The following is a 27,027-nucleotide window of genomic DNA, read 5'->3' as shown; positions in this document are numbered from 1 at the left end:
GACTCTCAATTGTACCTTCATACCATCATAATATTTTTTCCTAATTGTAGGGTGCTTGTAATAAGATAGAGTAGTGTGCTGTTTGAGCTAGACAAATGGAGGGATTAAAACAGGTGTAAGTATGGAGAGGGAAGAAAATAGTGTAAAGGAATGCCACAAAATGAGAGAGGGAAGGAAAGAAAGATTATTAACATCTACAAAAGGCCAAATCAGCCTATGAGACCAAAATGTTACGTCTGAAAATTCAGGGAATTTTCCCATGTCCCAAAATAGCTGGCATCTAATGCTATGACTATCTAAATGGAAAGAGATGGACGTACTTCAAAGTGAGAGGGAGGAAAGGGGGAAAAGTGTACAAGAGATGTAAGAAGAGGGTAGGAGAAAAAGGTAGTGGATAGCAACCAGTTATTGGTGGTGGATAGGAGGTAACCATAGATGGTAGAATGGGGGTTGACCAGCACCTTCAGGCTAGCTGTACACCTAGTGGTGGAAAAGGAAGTCAAGGCTGCTAGAAAACCCCTTCCAAGTATCATTTAGACAAGCCCTCTTTAGATTTTATTTCATATCTAGCAAATGCTAGCTTGAATTGATACAAAATGAATATACATAAATATGACTTGAGTTCAACAACATTATTGAGCCGAATGTTTCAATAGAAGTTTGTTTTTGCATATTGTCACTTACAAGAGTATATTGTGCATGGGCTAGCACTTACACAAAAAAGCCTTGTACATCGCACCCAAAAGTAATTGAACCGAACATCTTTCTCAAGTCTGCAGCATATGGATCAGGACTTGATCAGCTTTCATGGATTTGTAACCTAGGTAGATCATACCCCTTTACAACATTGGTAATGAAACAAGTAGTCACCTAGAAAATAAAGCAGTGACTCTTCGCAATCTCAAAAGGCGCAGCATATTGAGAGAACTGTAGGTTAAACCTCGATCATGCTTCCTAGAAAGTGCAAGTGCCTGTATGGGTATGGTTGAAGCAAGATCTAATGCGAACCATGTCTTTAGATACCTAAGACAATTCAAGAATATTGAGTGTTTTATCTTTGGACTAACAAAACATCAAGCCTTAAAAATGATGAGAGAAGGAAGGACCCAAGTTGATAATTTTCTTAAATATTACAAATGTCTCGTTGAGCCTTAGATAAACCCTTGTCATGTTTCAAAATATTATGTTTGCCTTGTTACAACACAACAATAGAAAACATCCACTAGCTTGAGTTCAAGTACATCACACTAATGGGTAAGTGTATTCTGTAAGTCACCAAAAACGCATCTTAGGTTTTCCCTAGCTCCATTCTAACTCAAAAAATCCAAACTTTGTATAGGCCTTCACCCAACAATAAGGGGACTAGATGCGACACTCTATGAAGATGTGCACATATGCAAGTGATGGGAATGTGTGTATATGCATGCACACATACATGCAAGGGTGCACACGTGCATGCATGCATACGTGTGTACATGGAGTATGCACATGTACGCATGATACTAGCATGGGACAGCCATTTTCTAGCTTCCCATTCCAATCCATCTTATCCATGTATCATCCTAGTCCCATCCCCATGTGAAAGCCTCCTCTCTAGTGACAAGAGCTAGCAATTGTTGTCCCCATCCCCATCCCCAAAACATGTCCCATGTTACTATGGGGTGAGTGGGTGGGTGCATGGGTGTCAAGCTAAAAAATGCATAATATACTAATTAGCTCTTTATTACAGCTCCAGAATGTGCTTATTACCAAAAGTTTCATTAAAGGAATGCTTTTCTGCAGAGTGTCTGTGTACGCCAAAGCCAAACGCTAATTTGGAAGGATCTACTCATCTATAAATAGGAGGCAGCTCCTCTTTGGAGCTAATGAACCAATACTTAGTTTAAAGACTTCTTCATCATGAGCATCTCCAATATCTTGCGGAAAGGAGAAAGTAAAATCAAAAGATTGAGTAGTAACATGCATATCTAACGTAGGAATGAATGCAACTGGAAAAGTATGTGGAAAAGATGAAAGAAGTAAGGATGTAGATGATGGTGATAGAGAGGAAAATGGTTTGTACTCCATGCCAATTTCCACATCATGACGGCCAGTCCATTGTAGAGCTTCCGTCGTTCTTGCAAAATCATTAGACCGGTACATCAAATCTAAAAGGGGAAAACTAAAGTTTACCTTTAATCTACTATTACGCTCGATACATGAGGATGAGATCGTATTCAGCTAGTGAGATCACATATGGTCTATGGACTCCATGATAGTCCAAAGACTCTTTGGCCATGCCGAATGGAGGAGCAAGCTGTGAATCCCACTCCGTCACATGTCTTGATATGCTAGGCTCAAGAGCATTGTGATGATGTGGTGAAGATGTGTTCGAAGTCATCTTGCCCTCCTATTGTTTCTACTTCTTGTGAAGGGATTTCAGATAAAAGACCCGAGGTTTTGTGGAAGAGAACCTTGCTCTAATACCATGTGAAGAGATACTGTAATATAGAAACATAAATGAAAGCATACGACAAAGCATAAACTAAAAAGAGCACAATTAGGGCCATAGTAACTCAAAGACAATAAACACCATGAAAAACTAAATGAATGTCTAAATGCTGAATATACAATGCTCATGCAACAAACAAACTGTGCAGGAATGAGAATTGTACCCCAAACTCTCATGTCTCAAGGACTGAGGCAAAGGTGCTAAGCAGGAGAGTGTGTTGCACTCTTGACAAATCCCGAAACACAGCAAGGTAACCTCCTGATGTCGAACACCAAAAAACGAAAGTGTGTGGTGCCATTGAATAGGCAAAAGAGAGAGAGAAAATTGCAAACACAACAAGCTGATAATGGTGTGGCAAGGTGACGCAAAATGCAGATATGATGACATGGCAATCCATACAGCAGTCACAAATCACAAATGCAGCAGTTCAGCAAATTGCTAACTATAGACGATGTGGCTGATCAACCACAACAAAAATCAATATAGATTACGCCATGGAGGCTGGAAACAATCGCCTGATGAATGTAGACAGCAATGGGCAGCTTTGATTGAGATGTTCTCCGCAAATGGGATGTAGATAGCGAAGCTAGAGAGCCTAAAACCTGCAAAAACGAGATTAGGATTGAATGAAGGGCAACATGTCTATTTATAGAAAGTTTCGGGACCTTGTACTACGCACCATTTTAAAATTCTCTCGAACTGCGCACTATTTTAGGATTTTCCTTTAATTGAGCATTTTTGGGCTGTTTAAGTGGCTAATTCAACATGTAATGCATATGTTAGCTCAACACTAACTACCATAGAGATAGGAGACCTTATCCTATTATAGACAAGGAGCTAAAGCTTATCATTACTCACAAAGCAAACAAAATCAAAGAGCTTGACAAAAGAACTACACTTCGACAATAGCTACTAAATGAAGATATCTATGATTCTTTCTCTTCAAATGTTGCTCATAGCAACCATCAAGACCTCCATCAAGGATAGGCTCCTCTTTTGGAGAAAGAGATCCGGTATATGTCCCTTTCTTTCAAACTCTTCCTTCTACTCCAGTGCAAGGTACACAAGTTTCAACTTCTGTTCCTTCTTCTTTTACTTTTACTTCTTTGCAACATTTTGGTAAAGATCATGAGGAAGACACAGCTCCGTATGTCAATCATGATAAACGTATGTTAACACATATAGAGGGGATTATAAGAAAAGTCTTGTAACTCTTCTTCCATTTTTCCTTCTTTTGATTTTTCTTCTCATAGTCAAAATGATTTTGGTGTTTCACTTTGTTGCATTCTGTATCTTCATCTTCTTTTAATTTCAATCATTAAATCAAACAAAATCAATTCAATGCATTCACATCTACATCATTCATACCTCAATTTCAAAATCCACCCATCTTTTAGAATCCTCATGCCTCCTCCACATGCCCTTGCAGGTCCCTCTTAGCCTATCTTTGCGTACACACCCTATCCCCCTCCTTATCCCTACTACCTACCTCACCCCTCTTTCTAGACACCTCACGGTCTTCATCAACCAAGCATACTTTCATCGACAAGACTTGTTTTAAGGGGTCTAACTATACCACATGGTCAAACCTAATGAGACATGTTCTAGATTCTCAAAACTTGTGGGACCTTGTCCAAGGACTGGAACCCCACCCAAACTCTCACTTTGTTCTGGTAGGTTTTTCCAATTCTATGGGCAATGCCTAATGTTTTAGTCAATTAGCTTGCACTATGAACACAACTAAGTAGTAAGTTGTGTCACCACATTTAGAGTTAGTTGACTTCAATTGAGTCAAGGGTTTGGGCTACTTTAGGCCTAAGGGTTGTACTTTCATCCATAACTTTCAGTTCAGCAACTACATTCTATCGTTTCAACTCACACTACCTACTCCAGTGTCTAATCTCACTCTTGATCCCTCTCCTCCATAGCTGGTGCATTTTCCAACATTTGGCATTAGAGACGTAAGTGCACAGGTTCCATTCAACCACCCTCCAGCCGATGCTGCTCCGTCCGAGGTCCTGTAGCCACCAAGTCAGCTCTCATCCCAAGGCTACTACTATATCTGCACCTCCCCACTACCTGTAGCCACCCATACTGTTGTGCTGCCTGCCAGCAGATGCCTGCATCAAAAGGTGTCTCCAATGTCATCACCCACCAACTTTGTCTAGTCATGCTGCCACCTTTACACCACCCACCAATCAGTGGCCTGCACTACCCAACCTGTATAGCAGCAGCCGCCGCTGTCCTGTACAGCACTGCCACCCCTGCTCACATCACCTACTACGCCTTTACCCTAGCTCAGCACCGCCTCCACAGCCACCCAGTTGCTGCTACTACAGCTAAGCCATTGCCGCCACCTCAGCACAGCTCCCTATGCCTCCAGCTGAGCCACCCTATGCGGTACAGCACAGTCCTATTCCCCTCAGCTCGTGCACTCATCTCAAGGTGACAAAAATTTGGGGCTTTTTTCTGATCTAATTCCTTCGTGGGAATCTTCATCAAAATTGTTGAAATTGTGCAATTTCTTCAACATTTACACTAAAGATTTAGGGCTTTTGTGATTTTTGTATCCGGCAAGCATCCCAAGGTAAATTGAAGTTGTTGATTGCTGTCTGTGTGCATTCCAAGATGACAATTCATCATATTTTCATGCTATAAGTATTAAATCTCTTCAATTTCTCATAATTTCTTCATGAAGATTTGGGGCTTTTGCTTGCCACATCCCAAAGCAATATACAAGTGTTGCAACAGCATTATCTTGCTGTTTGTGTCAGATTCAACACAAAAATCTGTATAAATTTGAAAACTTGCAATAAAATTTGCGGATGTTCAGCATTAGGTTGCTGCATTTAATATCGGGTAGCATATCGAGGCACATCTAGTAGTACAGCACTGAATTGTTGTAAATTGCAAATTGGGTGCTATTTTGTGCAAAAGGAACAAACTCAAATAAATATTTCTATGCATGCAAGGGATGTAGCCATGCTCTCTAAATATAAAGGCAAGGGTAAAGCAAAGCAATATATTAAAAATTATCCCAAAGCTGATAAGGGACAGCCATCTAACAAGGCTGCCCAAGACACAAAAAAGGCAAAGAAAAAGGGAAAATGCCACTACTATAAGAAACCAAGACATTACATTGATGAATGCAGGAAAAGGTTGGCAAGGAGAAGAACTCCAGTTTGGCTGTCCAAGAGACATCCACTGCTTGGTCTTCGAATGGGGATGCTACAGGCAATTTTCTAGAGTAGGACTATGCATTCTTAACACGCAATTATGACACTTCCATAGCATAGTGCATTTAATGCTGTTGAAAATGGGGCATCCAAGCACATCACTTCAGGGAAGTATTTGTTCATATCATTGCATTTAGCCCCTGCATGGAAGCATGTCACATGTGCTACTAACAACAATTATGATGTTTGTGGCATTGATTTAGTGTTGATCACTGCTCAGACTTTATGCTTCTAGATGTCTCGTTTGTGCCTAGTATCACAAATAATCTATTTCAGCATTCAATAAGCATGGATTTCAGGTCATATTTGAGGATGACAAGTGTATTGTCAAAGATAGAGAGCTTGACTATGCTCTTCGATTGTCAAGTACTTTGTATAAGGGCCTTTTCTTGTTGGACACATATAAGAGTTCTCATAATGCTCTAACAGTGAGCACTCTTATACCCGCTATGCAAAATGCTGAGCTATGGCATGCCCGATTAAGTCATTTGAGTTTTGGCAATTTGATGACTCTTTGGCATTGTCAAGTGATGGATGCCTTACCTCCTATGGAACCCCACCTCCCCATGCATGTGAAGGATGTATACTTGGGTAAAATGCATAGATTTTCTTTCAAAAAGGATGGTGTTGTGCGTGCTGTCTGAAAAATGCAGCTAATACAATTAGATGTATGTGGTCCCATGAGGACACGAGCACCTGGGGGTCATGTCTATTTTGTCACTTTTATAGATGACTACTCATCCTATACTTGGGTTTGAAAAACTGGTTTGGAAGTGCAAACACTTTGCACGGATAGAGGAGGGAATATATTTCTCATTCTTTTGAGTTAGAGGTACTTTAGTGTACTAATTGTGTCTTGAATCATGCACCAGCAAAGGCACTAAAGACTATCACACCTTTCGAGGCTTGGCATGGAAAGAAACCAAAGGTTAATTATTTTTTAGTGTTTGAATATATAGCTTATGCACATGTGCCGAAGGAGCTTCATGGAAAGCTCGATGACAAGGCCATAAAATGCATTTTTATTGGTTATAGTTCAGAAAGCAAAGGCTATCGATTGTATGATCCATGTATAAAGAAAGTGTTTGTCAGTAGAGATGTAGTCTTTGTTGAAACTACAACATTTCACATAATCAGTTTGAAATTCCAACCACCTATGTATTTGAAGGCCTCTTATTACTTTCTTTGGGGTCCAAGCCTATTATAAATGGCCGGACAAAATTGTTTTAGCAAGCTGTTGCTGCACCACATGCTCCTAAACAACAGGTACTTGATGATGCTTTGCCTCTAACAGTGGAACATGTAGTACAACAACAAAGGGCTGCTATAAATGCAACCAAAATAGTCCCAAGATGGTTGTTGCTAACTCTCCAAGAGAGTAAAATGGATGTTCCCTTGCCTCAACACACTAGGACTACTAGATATATTTGTCACTTGGGGCTCATTTGGCTGATCTTTCGGAAGTAGATGATTCTTATGATAAATATATATTTATGAGCTCACTATTAGATGATGATGATGAGCCTACTTTTTTGGAGACGCCCAATGGGATGTACATTGGATGCAAGCCATACAAGAAGAATTGGATTCTATTGCCACCAACAATACTTGGAATCTTGTTGAGTTGCCACTTGGCAAGAAAGCCATTGGTACCAAATGGGTCTATAAACTGAAGTGCAAGGCTAATGGTACTATAGACAAGTACAATACACATTTGGTAGCCAAAGGATATGCACAAAAAAAGAACATAGATTATGAGGAGAAATTTACTCCTACAACTCGTACGAGTACAATTAGGTGTGTCATTGCTATGGCTACACAATATGGTTGGAAAGTACATCAATTGAACATCAAGACAGCATTCTTGAATGGTGACCTACATGAGGATATTTACGTGTCATAATCTCCGAGGTTTGTGGTGAAAGGCAAAGAGCACATGGTTTGCAAATTGCATAAGGCTCTTTATGGCTTATAACAAGCTCCTCGTGCATGGTAGCCTAAGATTGATGCTTATTTGGCCACCATTGGTTCACAAATGGTCCAACTGCACCCACTTTCTATTGCCACCAACAATACTTGGAATCTTGTTGAGTTGCCACTTGGCAAGAAAGCCATTGGTACCAAATGGGTCTATAAACTGAAGCACAAGGCTGATGGTACTATAGACATGTACAAGACACGTTTGGTAGCTAAAGGATATACACAAAAAAAGGGCATAGATTATGGGGAGAAATTTGCTCCTATGTCCCGTATGAGTACAGTTAGGTGTGTCATTGCTATGGCTACACAATATGGTTGGAAAGTACATCAATTGGACATCAAGACAGCATTTTTGAATGGTGACCTACATAAGGATGTTTATGTGTCATAATCTCCAAGGTTTGTGGTGAAAGGCAAAGAGCACATGGTTTGCAAATTATATAAGGCTCTTTATGGCTTATAGCAAGCTCCTCGTGCATGGTAGCCTAAGATTGAAAGCTCATTTGGCCAACATTGATTCACAAATGGTCCAACTACACCCGCTTTGAAGGGGGGGACTTGCTAGTTATCATTCCATATGTAGATGTAATGTTGCTCACCAGACCAAAATATCATAAAATTGCATATTTTAAGGCTGAACTAAAACAAGTTTTTGCTATGTTAGATATGGGATGTTTACACTACTATTTGGGGATTCAATTCACCCAAAATCAACATGGCATCATTATGTCGTAATCGCAATATGTGGATAAGCTTTTGCATAGGTTTAATATGCAAGATTGCAAACCTATGTGTACTCCTATGGAGCCAAGGCTCAAGCTGTCCATAAATGATGGTGAAGAGATATCTAATGTTGCAATTTAGTGCCAGGCTGTTGGCTGTCTTATTTACCTTTGCAACACGCAAGTGAGCAAGTTTATGCACAGCCCACGAACAATACATTGGCAAGTTGTCTTTCCCAAGGGGAGAGACTTGCACTTACAAGCTTACAATGATTCAAATTGGGCTAGCGATTTAGATAGAAGGCAGTCTACTAGTAGACACTATTTCTTTCTAGGTCACTCATGCATTTCATAGCTAAGTAAGAACCGACCTACAATCATTACCTTCTCTCGTGAAGCTAAGTACAGGGCAGCCTTCATAGCAACAGTGGGATGTGTATGGCTACATAGATTGTTGGCTGATCTACAAATTTCATTGGAGGGTCCTACACCCATTCTTTCTAACAATTAAGGTGCTATTGCAATAGCACGGAATCATGTGTTTCATACTCGCATGAAACACATTGAGGGACATTACCATTATGCCAAAGAGAGATGCTATGCAAGAGAGATCTGTTTGATGTATGTTCCTACGCAAGAAAATGTTGCTAACATTTTCACCAAAGCACTAGCTTGTGAGAAAGTTTGAGGCTTTTCGAAAGTCCTTGAACTTGGTACCATTTGGTGATTGGTCTTTCTATACTTCCACCGCATTCGCACTGCAAGAGGGTGTTAAAATTCATCAATTTTATGGGAAGTGTCCAATGTTTTAATCAGTTTGTTTGCAATGTGAACACAACTAAGTTAATAGGTTGTCACCACATTTAGAGTTAGTTCTAGTTTTAGTTGACTTCAGTTGAGTGAGGTTTGGTCTACCTTAGACCTAAGGCTTGTGCTTTCATCCATAACTTTCAGTTCAACAAGTACACTCTTATCGTTTCAGCTTTCTTACCCTCTCCTTTCTCTCTCCTCCATAGCTGTTGCGTTTTCCAACATGTTTCACCAAAGGCGGTCCACTCATGCAAGGCTAGAAATGCCTCCACTATAGTTGAGTTGATACAAGGTCTACACTCTACTTCCCAAATTTCACTCACAACTATAGTATTTTAATATAGCATTAGAGCAATGTGAACACTTGACTAACTACTACGCAGCTCAGGATATGACCTATCATATAAACCTCGACCATGAGCTTCAAACTTTAAACTCGCTGATCGGGATGACCTTAAATCAAGGTGGCTAAGTATCAGTGACTTCTCACTGAATTCTCCACTATGAGGGCTCCTAAGTCCTTGATGACCACGTCACCTTGTTCTTGAACAAACTACCTAGAATATACTTCCATTTGTGCATCACCTGATCTCATGGCCTACCATGTCTATATTTATGAATTTAAGTGCCAGCTACTACACTATGCTCAACTGTTCAATCGGTTTCGTAGTGCCTCCTCCTTAGAGAGGGCTCGCATTGCTGCTTCTCAAAGGAGCAAAAGGAAATGCAAGAAAAACCAAAACCAAACCAAACTCAAACACAAAACCAAACTAGTGAGTCACAAAGAAACTCCAAGTCCTTAAAACCTAAGTGGCAAAATGTACCTAAGAAAAATAGATATTGTCAACATTGTCAAAAGGCTAGCCACTTTGATGACGAGTGTTGATCAAGGGTAAGAGGAATCCAATTTAAAACTAAGACTTAGACCCCCACCCCCTAATCAAGTAAACCCCCCACAGGGGAGGCAGGGTGGTGGCAACCAAAATCACGAGTAGTGGCAAGGCCAAACCCACACTCCAACTAGTTAGCCATCACATTCAATTTTATTCTCAACTCCAAAAGACGTGTTTAATTAGTCAGCTAGTCCAAAGGCCAACCTTGCCTCCATAGAGACATCAGAGGATGTGAGCTTACTCCATATTCACAAGTTACCTCAAGGTGACTAGAGAGGCCCACTCTACCTAGTTGAGCACATCTTCTCCTATTTGGATTGTGGAGAGTGGAGCCACCATCATGTGATCCCCATCCATGACATTTTTCTTCCCTGAGCACTTGCAGCTGAGAATGTCCAATGTGGGAATAACTCCTCGATCAAGATCCATCGTCTAAGTCGCATCAAGTTTGATACTAACAGGGTCCGAGATCTTGCTTCACTAGATGGTGTGTATTATGTCCCCTAGTTTGGAGTAAAACTTTTAACCATTCAACAACATTATTGATCAGCGCGAGCAATCTTATTTATTGCAACCACAATTGAGGTCATAGACTCTCAAACTCGTTTAATGACTGCTTGTGGCAAGGTACAACCTAGTGGTCTTCTCATCATGGGTGCCTCTAGTACATAACCAAACAAATCATCATGTAGATTGTATGAGAAGTAATAGTAGAGGTGAATTTATCTCCAATAAGTTCATCGGGTTTCTACACGAGCACTGTATTTCTTACTAGCTCACATCTACATGTTAGTAGATATGTCAGTTCATGGCCGAGTCTATGCATGCTAGAGAGGGCTAGGCACATTCTAGATATTTTAGGTATTTTTTATTTGTCATTTTGATGGTTGTTTTAGCATTTTATGCTGGCTGACCTGACATTATTTATGGCATTATTTTTGCCTATTTATTCAGGCTCCTCCTCCAGTCATTATGCATCATCTGTCATTCATCATTTGATGGGTCCTGGTGGAGGGAGAGGAGCAGGTGCCAGTGCCTTCACAACTAGTGACTCACATTGGTTCTACACTATCTCATATCTTGGTATATGGATTCCATTTCCTAAGTATCTCTTTGCCTCTGAGTTCTTTGTGCAGTGTTCTTTTCTTTTGTAGTGTTTCTGTTTCCTTTGTCTCTTGTGTTCAATAGTCTATTACAATAGTTTTCCACACTTCCATCACTACATCCACTTCTAACATGGTATAAGATTGTAGGATCATTGTTCCTACTGCTGTTTAACACAGTTCCAGATCTCAATTTTGACTTTTTGTATGCTATTTGGACCTATTCTTGCTGTTGCAACTGATGTACAGCCTAGGTGACCTTCCTTTGCTAATTTTCGGCCCATTCTGCTATTTTCTCAACATTTTGCAGTCTGCCATTTGCATTTACAGTTTTTTGGGGCTGTTTCGAGGCTGGGGACCTGTTCTTGACTCTTCCAAATCTGCGTTTTGGGGACAGCAGGCTGAGGTGACCTGTTTTCCTACAGGTCAACTGCATTTAATGCAGCTACTGTCTGTGTTTTACTGATCAGCATCTGCATTTTGCTCTTTTGCTTCTGCGCAGGGCTGGGTGACAGGTTACAGGTTGTTTCTTAGCTGTGATTGGTCCGTATTTTCCTTTTGCGATACACTGCTCAGCTTTAGAGAGGGTTCGTGTGCATCTAGTTGTCATGTTCTCATCACTACACTCTAGTTGTTGCTGTTGATCTTTCTCTCTGTGAACTTTCTTTACTGCTTTGAACCCATGCAATCCTTGTGAGTACGTGTTTTTGTCATACTTTTCTCTCTGAAGATCCCTTGTCTTCATCTTCTCTATATCTCCCTCCTCATGGCTCCTCCAACATCTCCTCCTAATGGTAAGCCGGCTCACATTATTTACTCATCTACCCATGTTATGTTGGAGCCTTGCTGTGTTCAGCTTCAAGTTTCTATGAGGATGCTATCTCTTGGTGCTTCAGATGTTCCAATTTCAAAGAGGGGTGCCATATAGCAGCAGAAGAAGAAGTCTCAGTGCTCTTATTGTGGCAAGAAGGGACATCTCCAGAAGGGCTGCACGACATTAGCAGCTTTGCAACAAGAGCAAGAGCGCATAGTGACAAAGGGTGCTGACTCTCTCAGCGAGTCTTCCTCATCTCTAGGTTCAGGTTTAGGCTCCAACTATGTGGCCCCAGCGATGGCTATAGGGGCCTCCCTTCCAGGTTGCTAGTATAAATAATGCGGTCATCCCTCACAACTCTCCAGTACTAGAGAGGGAGTGTGAGAGGGTGGTGCAATGGGGTCAAAGAGCCTCATCTATACAAGTATACCGATGCACAAGTTCCCAAGAGGGGTTTCCCTAACACATCGACCTAAGTCTAGCAGGTTCAAATCCTGGAGTTGGGATTGACATCCAAGTTCATGATGAGATGGTTTTTTGACAAAGAGCAGGATTGGCTCCTAGTTTGAGCTCACACGAGGGGACACTTTGGCGATTAGCGAGGAATCCATGGTCACATATGTTCAAAGGCAATTTTGACAAGATGGTCTTGTATGCTATTACAAGACATTATTGACAAATATTGAGAGTTGCTATGATTCTTCTCTATTTTCAGGAGCTAATACGATCAACATCGAATCAGGTTCTCTCCGCAGCTATACAGGCACCTTGGTAGTGGCTTGCGCACCCACTGCTCGGGTATCCATGGTTCTACTCTAGTGCTCCTTGTTGTATGTACTATGGTAGGACATTATCCTGGTATATTGTATTGTATCAGATCCTCCAAGATATGAGAGAGGGTGTTAGCAAATATGTCAATTCCTAGCTAAGTCTGTGCATGCTAGAGAGGACTAGGCACATTCTAGATATTTTAGGGATTTTTTATTTGTCATTTTAATGGCTATTTTAGCATTTTATTTTTAGTTTTGTTTTCTGGAACATCTCACTACTCACCTTATGCCTATTTATGTTTTCTTTTATTTTTAGTTTTGTTTTCTGGAACATCTCACTACTCACCTTATGTGCTTGCAAATTTTTTAATCTCTTTTGCAGGGTTTCATATTTCAGTGTAGACCAACATACAAGCTTGCACCAGTCCTTCTTGAGCTAGAGAAAGGAGATGCACACCGTTCCTTTCATGGTTCCATCTACTTGGAGTTTTGCTCCTCTACCAGCATGGAGGAGGCTTTCCCTCCCGCGGAGGATCATGCAACATCTCTCTTGATACTATCATGGCGGTGTCTTCTATCCTTGCTCTTCTAGTAGGAATGCTTCAACATCTTCATCCACATGGTTCTTGGCACCACATAAAGACCGGCATCCTCAAGCTCCTCTTTCTTCTTCGGCATTGGCATCTAGGTTGAGAGGAGGGTCCTAACCTTCTTGGTATTCTACACGTTTCAGCACTTGTCTTCAACATCGGCCTTTTTCCCCCTATTATACCTTTCCCTATGCATTGCATGATTTCATCATCTTTGTACTACAGCGCTTGGGCAAGTGAACAATTTTCCCAAGAGGGACACTATTCAAGTGACACCTACTACATGAGCATTTTTCAACATATAGCATGCTATACATCCCATTGTGCAGAGCACCACTGGACGTATCCTAAGTTGTTTCCACCGACGGATTACACGACCATTCTTTTTCACATGATACTTCATCACCTTTCTATCATCATCGACATCCTCAAGTGGTTGGGTAAACTCGTACTATTTTGTGATTTGTTGGGTGTACCATCACTGCTCCCATCTTCTAGTCCACTGTTACTTAATCGGCTGCCACCCCTGATATTAACTTTTCACCACAAACAAAAGAAAACAAAAAAGTTTAATATGGTGTTAGCCTACCCTATTTTGTATAGCAGTCAGAGTCTGGCAAGAGACAGAGAAGCTCTATCAATCTAGTGTGTTTCTGTTTTAGTGTGCATTTCTTCTTTGGGTGGGAGTCTGCCCAATTAGGGCATTCCCTATGCAGTCGGCCCATTTCTTGGGCAGTCAGCCAGTTTAGGGCTGCTGCCAGTAGGTCAGCCAAATCTGGAGGTTGAGGGCTTTATATAGCATCCCCCCTAGTCATTCTCATTCACTTCTTGCAAATTCAGCACACACTACTCCCTCTCCTCTCCGACAATGGTACTGCCATCTTTTCCAGCCTGATCTTGTGCCCTCCCTTATGCTTCGAGCTATGTGCAGGGACTGATCAGTCCACAACTTCGTATTCAGCATTCATTTCAGTTAGTGCAGTATTTCTTCCTTCATTTTCTGCTCTCTCTCTCTCTCTCTCTCTCTCTCTCTCTCTCTCTCTCTCTCTCTCTCAAATACCAGCTACCCTCCCCACCACCGAGCCCCCACCAGCCCAACTGGCCTCCCGACCCCAGGGGACCACCTTAGAAATAGCCACAGCAAGAGGCAAAGCCCGGCGCCCACGCCCCACCGGCCCCCATCCCCACAGAAGACACATGTCGAAGATACAAGGGATACTACGCCGCCATCGGAGGGCCCTGCCCCACCGCTTTAGTCTCTCCATGTTAGACCGACCCATGCGGGACATCCTAGGATGAACACTCCAGGAGCAGTTCCACACCGCACTGGGAGTACCTCTAGATTGTATCTAGTCTAGATATCATTTTGTACCTACTCAATTTAGTTTAACATAGCATAAACGTTAGCTTCACTGGGACTTTTGAAATCTCCCAAAAATTTTGTATGCAACATTTTGGTCTCATAGGCCAACTTGGCCTGTTGTAGACGTTAATATAACTTTCTTATTCTTCTTCTTCTTCTCTCTCTCTCTCTCTCTCTCTCTCCCCATGCTTGGAACACATATGAATTGTACCCAGCCTATATACCATTTTGTACCTACTCAATTAGAATATCATAGCATTAAATGGTAGCTTTACTGGGACTTGGAAAGTTTTCCAGACATTTTGTATGTAACGTTTTGGTCTCATAGGCCAACTTGGCCTTTCGTAGATGTTAATATAACTTTCTTTCTTTCTTCTCTGTGTGTGTGTGTGTGTGTGTGTGTGTGTTCATGTTCCTTCTTCCATTGCGCACTCTCACATTGTATCATTGCCTAATTGAGAGCACAAAGGAGAGCTTTGCATTGTAGAGGAGAACACCAACCATCCAATCAGCCCTTTCTCCACCCATTGCAGCCAAGGCGGTGCAGCTCCAAGCTCAAACACAGCCTCTACAACCTGCGTTTTTCTGATCTAGAACTCCTAGAGGTGGAGGCGACAGCTATTTTGGTGGTTGCAGCCTGTGTTTTCATCACACGCAACCCTTTGGGGGTCTGCAACATCAATTAAAGAGGAGGTAACTTCATCTGGAGAACAAGCGGCACTTTTTCTCTCAGGCCAAAGATTTTTCTCTCCTTTTGCAGGTGACAACATTTACTATGGTCTCCCTTGAGCAAGCGGCCCTTTCTGCTTATCTTCTATTGCAGATTGCTTGGTGATTACAGATTTGAAGGATGTCTTACCAATTTTCGAGCTTTGATGACATGGAGGAGGAGCCTCTTTCTCACCACTCCTTTGAACGGAGACATGACTATCGGGAGTTTCGTGATTGTAGACGGTGTCATGAGGACATGTAGTTTTGAAACCTCACTTAACATGTGGATTAATTTTTAATCACATGATTAAGTATATGTTGCACATGTAAGGTGCAATTGGGGTTAGAGTAAATTTACGAGCCCACGACTCTAGAAAACCATAGGATGTCAAAGGCAAAAGTTACTGTAAGTTATGCCACACAGATACTTGGTGGTATCTGGTGTCAATTGTTGGCCTAGGTCATTCATTTGGCCATAAGTGTCAATTGGTGACACTAGAGAAGTGGCACTTAATGGTACCAAATGCCAATCTAATGGTCAAAGATGGCGCAGAGACACTCGAGAAAGAAAGTAGCCTAGCCAATTTAATTATTGGCCAGTCAAATTATTTTTCAGGGCACCAAAATAATTATTAGATTAATTTTCAGTATTTAAAGACTGAAAATAAATATTTAATTATGGATAATACTGGAAAAACCATTTGGAAAGGCTGTCACTTGTCAAAAATGCCCATGCAAGACTGAAAAACGTCTTTAGGGGCTAGAGAGAGGCACTTTTAGTGTATTCAGCTTGCAAGAGAGAGGAAGGAGAAGCTGCTAGTCAGATTTGCAGCCATTCTATAGGCTGTTGGGACAGGGCAATAACAGTACATGACTGATTTTCTTCAGTTCTTTGCATCTAGAAGCTGTTGAGACAAGGCAACAGCAGTAAATGACAGATTTTCTTCAGTTCTTCGTGAAGAAAGTCTGAATTTTCTCTCTCCTCAACATTCTCTCTCTTCTCCCAGCCATTTCACAGCCTTGCTTTGAAGATCTCAGCATTTGGACCCCTGCAAATTTCTCTATTGTAAATCCTAATTTACAACAGAAATTAGGGTTTAGCAGTAGCCTCAAGAAGCATGTCAAAAATTGGAAGCTCCAAGACTTGGATTTTTCAGGGCTGAAGGTGAATTTCAGCTAAATTCAGATGGAGGACTAGCCAGCCATTGAATTTGGGGCATTTCCATCGTCTATGAAAGGGTGAAGGCCAATTAAGTGCACAAATCAAGGGGCAAATCAGATTGAAGACTTGCTGGTCACTTTGGACAACAAGGGGAGTTTGGATTACGAAAGGGATCGGGAGATTTGTAAATCAACTTTTTCTTCAATAAAGCTAAAGAAATACCGAAAGGGGCGCCAATTTCGGAGCCAATCGGGTGTGCATTGTCCAAGATCAGTGGGTAAATTTGTATTTTCAAATTTGTATTAATTGTTTATTGTTGTAATTAAGTTGTAATCAAGGATTTACCACCCATCCACGGAAGAAAGACTGGTTACAGACGGGATGAGTCTCCTCAACCCCATCCTTCTATCCATGTCTCTCAAAGGGATCCATCTATTGTGAAGGCTCCGTCCGAGAAGCATCCATTGGATGTTCGCATGCCTTTCCTAATTCCCACTATATAGGTACCCATTCTCCCTTCATTTCCCAAGGAAGACAAGTTGGATGGTTCCAACTATTTCCTATGGTCGAGCAAGGTGGAGTGCATCCTCGACACTTTCGATCTATGGGCACTTGTTTCTTCACCTACTGCTCGTCCGGAGAAGGACCCTAATGATGGGGTCTCCATGGACCGTACCACCTTATGGGATCAACTCAACTCTCGAGCCCGTTCCTTTCTCTTTATAAGTCTCCAAGATTTTGTTCTTGTGCATGTTCGCAAGTTGCAAACTGAGGCGAAAGTGTGGGCAAAGCTTACGTCTTTGTATCAACACGAGACGTTTGGCCATAAGATCTCCCTTGAGAAGAAGCTGCAGCTACTCAGTCTTCATGATTCTCCCTCTCTAAAGGAGCACATCATAAAGATGGAGGATATGAGGAGTGAGCTTGCCTCTCTTGGACGGAAGATCTCCTCTAAAGACCTGGCTATGAATCTTCTAACTCAGCTATCATCTCCTCAGTTCAATGTCTTCTACACCAGCCTTACCACCTCAAGGACCCGCGAGACACTCTTATGGGAGGAGCTTTCACCGCTTTTCTTGGAGCATGAGGAGTGACTCAGAGAGGTGGGGCCCAATGGTTCTAGCTCCACCAAGGCTTTTACTACAAGTACAAGTAGCGGGAAGAAGAAGAAGTAGAAGAAGAAGACCAAGGACAAGAAGGATTCAAAGGAGAAGAAGCCCAAGTGCCCACACTATGGAAAGGGCTCTCACCCTAAAGAGAAGTGTTGGCAGAAGTACCCTCATTTGAAGCCGAAGGAGCACGATTCGAAGGATTCGAAGGATTCGAAGGCTACCCCCGCTACCAAAAAGTCTACCTTTGTCCATTTGTTTGAGGTGGAGGATATAGCCCTAGCTTCTACCACTCATGAGAAGCCTTGGCTTGTGGACAGCGAAGCATCTTCTCACATGACCTTCAGGAAGGATTGGCTTCAAGATGTATGTTCCAAAGGGGACACTATCACCATTGGTGGCAATTCTACTATCCCTATTCAAGGCGTGGGGACTTTACCTTTGTTCTCAGATATGCAGTCTTCTTCTGCCAAAGTTCTTTATGTACCTAATTTGGGTTTTAACCTCTTGTCTATCCATAGTCTTACACAGCTAGGTACCCAAGTCATTTTCACCCAGGATGCAGTCACTGTGGAGGATGCTTCTACATGTGCACCTCTTTGGGCACGTACACAGGAGGGTAGCTCTACAAGCTCACAGCCTTAGATGCAAGGACTTCCCACGAGCTTGGCCTGCTTTGGCATGCTTGTTATGGGCACCTAAACCTTGATGCGATTTGGCAGGCTTCTCGAAGGAAGATGGTGGAGGGACTTCCTAATTTCCCTCCTCTTCACACTTTATGCCCCAACTGCTTGAGGGGCAAGCAGCATAGGCAACCTCACCCACACTTTGCTTCTAGGAGGGCTTCTTCTCCACTGGAGTTGGTTCATATCGATCTTTGTGGACCTATGGGCACGGCCTCCCTAGGGAAGGCCAAGTATCTCATACTGATTGTTGACAGCTTCAATCGTTATGTGTGGCCATATTTTCTGGAATACAAGAGCTAGGCGTACTCTTGATTCTGCAACGAGTGGAAGGTGTTTTGCAGAGACACAATTCCAAAGTTCATGATGTTCGAGCTGATCACGGTGGCAAGTTTAGTTCTCACCTCTTCTCTCAGTTTTGCAGGAATCACAATATTCGGGTGGAGTATTCTCATCTGAACACACCATGAAAGAATGGTGCAATAGAGTGTGAGAATTGGACCATGGTGGAGATGGCCCGCCAATCAATGTTGGAGCATCGGATTCTTCCTCATTCCCTTTGGGGTGAGGCACTGGCTATTGCAATTCCCATCTGCAACCGTTCTCCGACTTCGGCCTTATAGGACATGACTCCCATGAGGCTTTCTTTGGGAGGAAGCCTTCTATGTCTCACTTTCACATCTTCGAATGTGATGCCTATGTCCATGTGGACAAGAAGAAGAGGCAGACGAAGCTCGACTCGAAGTCGAGGAGGCCTATCTTCGTGGGCTATAGCACAACCACGAAGGGCTATCGATCTACAAACCAACAACACAAAAGATTGAGGTGAGCAAGGATGTGATCTTCGATAAGGTTGCAACTTCTGAGGATCCTATTGATGGTTCTCTTACAGGTGATACTTCGTCATCGACTAACCCTTCCCCACCTTCTATCCCTCTTCTTCCTTCCAGGTTGCCTCTTAGCACTCCGTTGTCATCAGCTCCTCCCCCTCCTAACCTTCCTCCTCCTTTACCCTCTACCCCGGCTTCCCTTCCACCTTTGACGGACGCAACTACTTCTTCGTCGAGTTCTACTACCCCTTCAGCCTCCCTTCCGGAGTCTTCTAAGGATATTCAACCGTTAGAGAGGTGAAGGGTGAAGGGTTTCTCAACACCCCCTCTCAAGCCCAAAAAGGGGAACAAGAGAAGAGTGAGGTGGAGATGCAATGCTACATGCTGAAGAATGCTCATACAGCAAGTGCCACTTGGACAGTGTCCCTCGTGGGAAAATTGTTCACTTGCCCAAGCACCCTAGTACAAAGATGATGAAAACATCCAATGCATAGGAGGAATGTCATACTTTGTGTGGTGCCGAGAACCATAAGGATATGCCCGTACTCGATCTCGGGAGGGGGCTTCATGTTAACCAAGGGACGAAGGCAAGAAGAAAAGGAGGAAGAAGATGTAGAGGATCCCTAAGATCCAAGATTTCCACCTGAAAGGAAATCTGCAGTAAAGAATAGTAGACAGAGTGAACTGGAGAACCCGAAACTCAATCTCGGGAGAGAAGCCACTAGCTCTGGGCATCCATACTCGAAGGAATACGAAGGCCTACTCACCAAGTCGTGTTGAAGATCCAAGGGCCCCGATCTAGGTAGATCCTCTAGATCCTGGGTATCAGTAGAAGAGATGACTGGTCAAAGACAACCACCCCAAGAAACTAGAGGATGGGTGATGAAGAACTTCATGTGGAGTACGTTTCCCCTCTAAGGTGGAAGGTGGAGGGGCCCCCACTGAAGTCGAAGAAGAAGTAGATGCCCCCTTTGAGGGCAAAGAAATAATATCCCCCTCTGAATCCCCCTCTAAAGTAGATAGGGAATCCAAAAACTCATGGATCACGGACTCCAAAATGTCTGATGACGAAGGAAGTGCCGCCAGTCGTGCTTAAGAAGGTATTTGGGGTGCCAAAGAGCTCCCAGAGGTAGCCTCTCGAACCTGAGTAGTCAAGGGTGGAGAAGGGTGGGGATCAAAATGAGCAAGAGGTGGGCAACAGTCGCTGTCTCTCAATGGAGCGGATTGGGTAGCCGAAGAAGAGAAAGGAGTCGAGCAGCCACTATCTCTCGAAGGAGCAGACTGACGAGGAGACCGTATCAAACAATAGCTGTCTCTCGATGGAGCGAACTGCAGAACCGCGAGCTGTGGTAGCCACTATACCCGAAAATAGGTGGGAGAAGATTGGTGTTGGCATTGCGACGATCTCCAAGAGGTCATAGCGCCAATCAATCCTCCGTGTGCTCGAAAGGACTTAATGCTCATCAGATGCGTCTTATTGCCTTGAGTATAGTACTTTGATAGCCGATGCAGAACAATCTCTGTGGCCTAGAAAGAAGAGGTGGCACAAGGTGTGCCTGGTGGAAGACGCATATACTCCGGGGGGGTGGGGAGAAAAGGTCAAAGTCGGCAAGCATCGGTGGTGTGTTCGATGATGCCACAATAGGAGCGCCCAGTAGTCTGGTCATCTGTTGGTAAAGAAGCCATGAATAACAGTGGGCCTTGTTGAAGAAGGAAGAGGTCAACCACCATGAACCACGAACCACAATGTCCGCCTCAATAGGTATGAGGACAGCGTGAAGCACGAACCGCAATGTCCGCCTCAAGGGGTGGGAGGATAGTGGAAGGGTTGGAAGTGAGCTGCCAGTGGGAGGAGGATGCGACCAGCAGTAAGAGGTTGCAACCAGTAGAAAAACGCAAGTGAGGAGAGAGAAAGACTAAAAACGCAAGCAAGACAGCTTACAGGAGAGAGAAATACTAAAATGCAGGCAGGACAGCCTGTAGGAGAGAGAAAGACTAAAAAACGCAGGCAGCATGGCTGTGATGATGTGGTAGGCTGTACGGCAACAGGTCTGCACAGGAACAGCAATCGTCTGGCTGTAATCAGCTCCAAACTGCGTGAAGAGGGCTGGAAATCAGGTGCCAATTGATGGAGACAGCAATGGACAGCTTCGGCTGAGATGTCCTCCGCAAACGGAGTGTGGGCAGCAAGCTGAAACACCTAAAATCTGCAAAAACGAGATTTTGATGCAACAGAAGAAGAAGAGAAGTGGATACCGAACCCGCCACCGGTCTTTGCCTTCACTGGAGTGGAGGATCTTTGCCGCTGTTTGAGCAGATCTAGCTCTGATACCATGTCAAAAGATGACGTAGCAGCGAGACAGTAGGGTTGGCGAGGAGAAACACGGAGTGAACTCGGTAAACATGGAGAAGAGAAGAGAAGAGAGAAGAAACTCTGATGAATGGAATGATGAAGTTCTGAATCATGGAGTGAATGTGATACAAGGGAACAAGGGTGCCTTAGCACAAGGAAGATGATGAAGACTGACAAGGGAACAAGGGTGCCTTAGCACAAGGAAGATGATGAAGACAGCCACGAACCACGAACCGCAGTGTTCTCCTGAAGGGGTGTGAGGGTAGTGAAAAGGCTGGAGAGAAGAGGTGATGGACTGAATGAATCAACCGTGAGGAATGAATGAGAAAGTGGCCTATAAATAGGCATAGTCAGTCTAGGATGGCGCCCCTTTTTGGGGCTGCAAATCCTAAACGCAAAACGCAGAAACGCAAAAACACAAACTGCGGATAAAGGGTGAAGGGTTTCTCAACAGGGCCCAGTCTTGACCACCATAGCAAATCAGAGCACACTTACAACGGATGGAGATCGATGGAGAAACCCCTAGTGTCCATGATATCCAGGATGATTAGATGTAAGGCCTCAGTGCCACATGAGATCATTAGAGCCGAGCTAGCAGCTACACCGATTGTGGTAGAGGCCCTCACCCGATCGGTCGCATACATACATAGCCTATGGGACTTACCCAGACACATGCACGGTTGGCCCTTGAGTCCTCCAGGCAACTTGCCAAAGAGGGTGATACTTCATGTTGGTATGCACAAATGTCGGCCTGGTTTGAGCTACATGGCTTTAGCATGGACAAGTTACCCCCCTTCCAATACTCCCTTAATGCACCATCTCTTGATCTGAGCAGGTTAGAGATCCGCAAGATCATCAAGATGGATCTTGCCCTGTTGGATATCAAGCGGACATGGTTGATGCTAGGGCAGGAGCTAGGGACAAAGATGGCTTTCTACCGTGAGCATTTCCTTCATACTACAGATGATGGATTTATTGTTTGTCCGAGATACATGGACACCCACCTTTCCCATGGGATCAGATGTACTACTGGCCAATTGCACACCTCCTCACATCAACTAGAGATTGAGACTAGCACATGTAGATCCATCCCACCAGAGAAGCGCATATACCAAATATGCCAATTAGAGCCAGAGACAGAGGAGCATTATATCTATTGTTGCCTAGCGTATTATGAGGTCCGTGGTCGTTTCCACTGTCTCTTTAGAGACGGATTTGGACCGCTATCCAGAGTCATGGATTTTACCGATCAACGATGCCTTGGCCTCTTTTTTCTTAAGATACGACGGCTTTGTGACATACGCCTCAGGAGTACAGCTGCTCCAAGAGATCGAGGCCCTTCACAGAGACAGCTCACAAACTTCTTTGCAAAGGAGACTCAGAAGACTTCAATACAGTTACAGCCACAGTCCACACGAGAGCCTCTCTCACCGCCACAGTCCACACATAGACAAGGAGTACTCATTGATCGAGCCGTTTAGCTTAGCCGATCCAGACGTCCTAGGCCTCGACACAGACACCGACGACACCTTCACAAGCGGATACAGGGGATTATTGCTCGGGCTAGAGCTAGGCCCTCCATACCCACATGAGATTGTACCATGCTGTTGCCTCAGTTCCCTAACACTCTGGTGATCAGTATTTGGTGTTTCCTGCACTTCAACACTCCAACTAGTGGTCACAGCACCTAGGATCCATCTCCGATGGATGTCACTCTCCGATACTACATTGCTCTGTCCTTTCGCATTCTATACACTCTTATATTCATTTACAACATTCATTCACTTCAAAGTTTCTTCTCCCTATGTTTATCTCTATGTTTGAGTGTTGAGTTTATGCCTTCTAAGTTTTGTGTTTAAGGTTTGAGTTTGGCTTGTCTCTATTTGAGTCTCTGTGTTTTAGTCTTGGTCGTACATGTTGTGTTTCCTCAGTGCAAATCCTAGTATATCTTCAAAACTTCACGGCACCGGCCTTGGAGCCTACTGTATCAAAGATAGTACTACTTGAGCCAAGTCTGTTACCCGCTCCTGATCCACCTACAGAATCTTCAATGCCCAAGTCCCCCTCTATAAGACCCATTATTATACTAGTACTAGCAGACCATGGGGGATTCACATATCCTTCCACCAAATTCCACTTTGGAGGGCCCTTGAAGATTTGTCGGCTTATACCTCATGCCACATTTGTATCTATCTTTACAGTAGGTTACATAGGGTACTCTGAGCCGGAAAGTTGGCAAGAGGCACATAAGGATCTCCAACGGCAAGAAGCCATAGAAAAGGAGCTTGAGAGCATTGACTGGAATGAGACTTGGACTTTGGTGGATCGTCCAAGTCACAAGAAAGTCATTGAAACCAAGTGGATTTTCAAGACCTAATTGAAAGCTTATGGAACATTGGATAAATACAAGGCTTGCCTTGTTGTGCAAGGGCTTCAATAGAAGCAAGGCATTGACTGTGAAGAGACCTTCGCACCCACTATATGATTGACATCATTCCGTTTATTGATTGCAATAACCACTCACTAGTGACCATAGTTTGGCCCCTCCATCAAATGGATATCAAAAGTGCCATCGCATCCTTTGGATGACTATGATTGTAAAGGGGCGATTGAACAAGTGAATGATTTCCCTGCGAGAGCACCATCCAAGAGACACCATTGCATCACATTTTGCATGAGCTTTACATCTTGCATCGCTTCTTGCATTACCCAATGCATTGGTATTCCATTCTTTTAAACATGCATTTGTGCACATTTATCCCTTTTCAATCATAGAGTGGTCGACTTTGAATCCACCATATTCACGGCAACTTATATTGCAATGTCCTAGGGTTGTCTCCCTTTGCTTCCATCTCTCTTTTTTGCTTCTCCACATACACCCCATAGCTTCTTCATAACTTTTTCCTTCATCAAGAACACCCAATGGTGGTTGGGATAGCTTGTCCGTTTTGTGACATTGGTAGGTGAATTGGGCAGTCAGCCTCTATCAACTCCCAAGACAATACCACAAGACAAAAGCTAGGAATCTCTCTTAACAAAAGTTTTCGAATTAACACCGCAAAATGCAAAATAAGGTTCTCTATATCACTATCTTTCCATTAAGAGCTCAATCTAGGCTTATAACAACTTAAATATTCAGATTTACTAGTCTCCTTGTTTTTAGGAGTGGACCACTGCAAGAACTGTTATTGCAAGTAGTGCAGGTATTGCTCCAAAAAATGCAAGATTACGGGCAGCAAACCATTTCTTTTATTCCAAATAAGTATTCAACATGAAAATGCACGCATTTCAGCATACTCTTCATGGCTAAACATTACAAAGCTTTGAAACTCACTGTGGAGTGGTGAGTACTACTGCAAGGACTGCAAGACTGCACTTAACTGTAACTCCCACTTTATTCAAGATCTGTATACCAACTTGGAAAACATACATTTCAATATACTCTTCTATGATAGAACCCTACAAAGTTGTCAAGACCCATAGAACTTCAAAGTTGCAAAGACTCATATTATGTGAATATGAAACATAGCCACATGAAAACATCTTTCCATTCCCAAAGAAACCTATAATTTTATTGCTTCTACTTCTACGATAAATTCTTCAAACTTTCCATTGACTCAAGTCGTATATTCAGCCTTCAACAACAATACATGGTCTTTGCAAGATACCTATCCTTCAATCACCAAAAGCTCTCATTTCCCTTCTCTAACTAATGAAAAAACTCTTAACATGTTACATGCACCATCAACAACACAAAGCAAGGCGGCCTTCCTACTATTTCTCTTGCTAACAACACCACCTCCAACAAAAGACTGCACTCACCGTGTTTTTTACAGTAGGAGAAAGGAAAAGAGAAGTTGAAAATAAAACCTTGTGGTCGTAGTCAAAGAACAGAGGAATTGCAATAGCAAACTTCATCCCATGATTTCATTCTTCAGCCCAACGCCATCAAGCTCTGAAACCACACAAGCTTCAATGACCTACTGCAGGTCTTGTTTCTCATGCTATGTTTTTTTCACTTCTTCCAACATCTCCTACATTTTTCTTCTTTACTTGGGTTTCTTTTCCTTGGCAAGTGGCAAACATGCCGTTAAACACTTAAAAGTTTCATTTAGGATCCAAAATACCGCAATGGGACTACAAATCCTACCTGTAGAACCGCACTTCCTGCAAACAATAACAAATTTCAAAGCTAAGTAACAATAACACGTGGCAAACATGCACGTTATCACTTGAAACTCCTATCCATTAACACAACTCCCACTGGATAATCAGTTAAAAGTCAAGCGAATGACATTTACACCACTTATCCAATTTGCCTGCATGCAGTCACATGCCTATGATTAAGCATTTTCACATACCAACGTATGGGGTCTACCCATTCCTTTTATTCTCCCCTAGGGATACAAATTTAACACATTGATTGAAAACTCTCATTTAATGCTAAATCAAATCAAAGGTTAAAAGCCCTACCCAATAATAATAATAACACACACAAGTCCACTATGGTTCCATTTACCTTTGCAAGTCCTGTTAGGCTACTGGGCAGCCAATGAGCACCCTTTGTCTAATGCCTTGGCCTTGGGGTGATCACTTAGGCTCCCTTGGTAAGATAACCACCACCTCTATAGCCTTGGTCAGCCATTGGATAGCCATCGTGCACCCTTTCTCTGATACCCTAGCTACTTTGGAATGGGACACCTTAAGGTAAAAGGAAAATTTAAGCTTGGGCTAGTACACTCCCTTCATGGTTCCAATTTTGGGCCAGAGAGGGGGTGCTTGTTGCGAAACCAAGTCATTTAGTAGCGTCAGCCCTTCTCACCTAGCATCATCATTAGGCTTTGGTTGCAGCAAATTCATGCCATTTACAGTAGGTTACACCCTCTTTATCAGCCCTATATCAAATACCTGCGTTTTTGTGTTTTCTTCACTCTTGAACGGCTGCCTAGCAATCACATGTCTACAACCACTTACAATGAAAGATCTTCATCAAATATTCTTGTGTTTTCTTCTCCAACTAGCTGTCCATCAGTCGCCTTAATAGCAACCATCTTATTACAGAGATTTCAGCATATCCATCATCTCTAATGGCTCTTGAGGACTGCATTTTGCTCCCTCTACAATTGGCCGTCCTTTTCCTCGCCATTCAGCATTACCTTCGATATCCTGCCATCGGAGAACTACATTTCACTCCCTTCACTGTGCAGATTTCCTATAGGTACTACCGCTTGAATCAAACACAACAATGTGGTTATCTTCAAAGCTTCAGCTCTACTCCGCCGTATCAACTTGATTCACTTAGGATGATTCCATGATTCATCATCATCCTCTTCTTGTATGTTTTTTGAGTTTCTCTTCTTTCTCAGTGTTTGTTGTACACAATCTATGTTTCTCCTTGCAAATCCTA

At 42.9% G+C, this 27,027-nt stretch overlaps 1 protein-coding gene across 15 annotated transcripts in view; it reads right to left on the bottom strand.

Annotated features, from left to right (window-relative positions):
* Positions 1-27,027, bottom strand: part of LOC148033039 (potassium channel KAT3-like) — a 101,861-nt gene that overhangs the window by 71,664 nt on the left and 3,170 nt on the right. For 8 of the 15 annotated variants that reach the window (XM_087683757.1, XM_087683769.1, XM_087683760.1 and 5 more), the window contains 2 exons: positions 871-1,023; positions 716-773 (listed from right to left, as the gene is read on the bottom strand). In XM_087683757.1, coding sequence (XP_087539883.1) covers positions 716-773; positions 871-1,023 — 211 coding nt within the window. Of the gene's footprint in view, positions 1-715; positions 774-870; positions 1,024-25,490; positions 25,576-25,770; positions 25,788-27,027 lie in introns of those variants that run through there. The other 7 variants (XM_087683768.1, XM_087683767.1, XM_087683763.1 and 4 more) reach the window with 6 other exon arrangements.

This window comes from Lygodium microphyllum, chromosome 8, assembly GCF_053477565.2.
Source record: "Lygodium microphyllum isolate KBCC chromosome 8, Lygodium_microphyllum_v1.1.10, whole genome shotgun sequence".
Taxonomy (NCBI): Eukaryota; Viridiplantae; Streptophyta; class Polypodiopsida; order Schizaeales; family Lygodiaceae; genus Lygodium; species Lygodium microphyllum.
The sequence above is the reverse complement of the archived record's forward strand: the minus strand, read 5'-3'. Positions and strand labels throughout refer to the sequence as shown.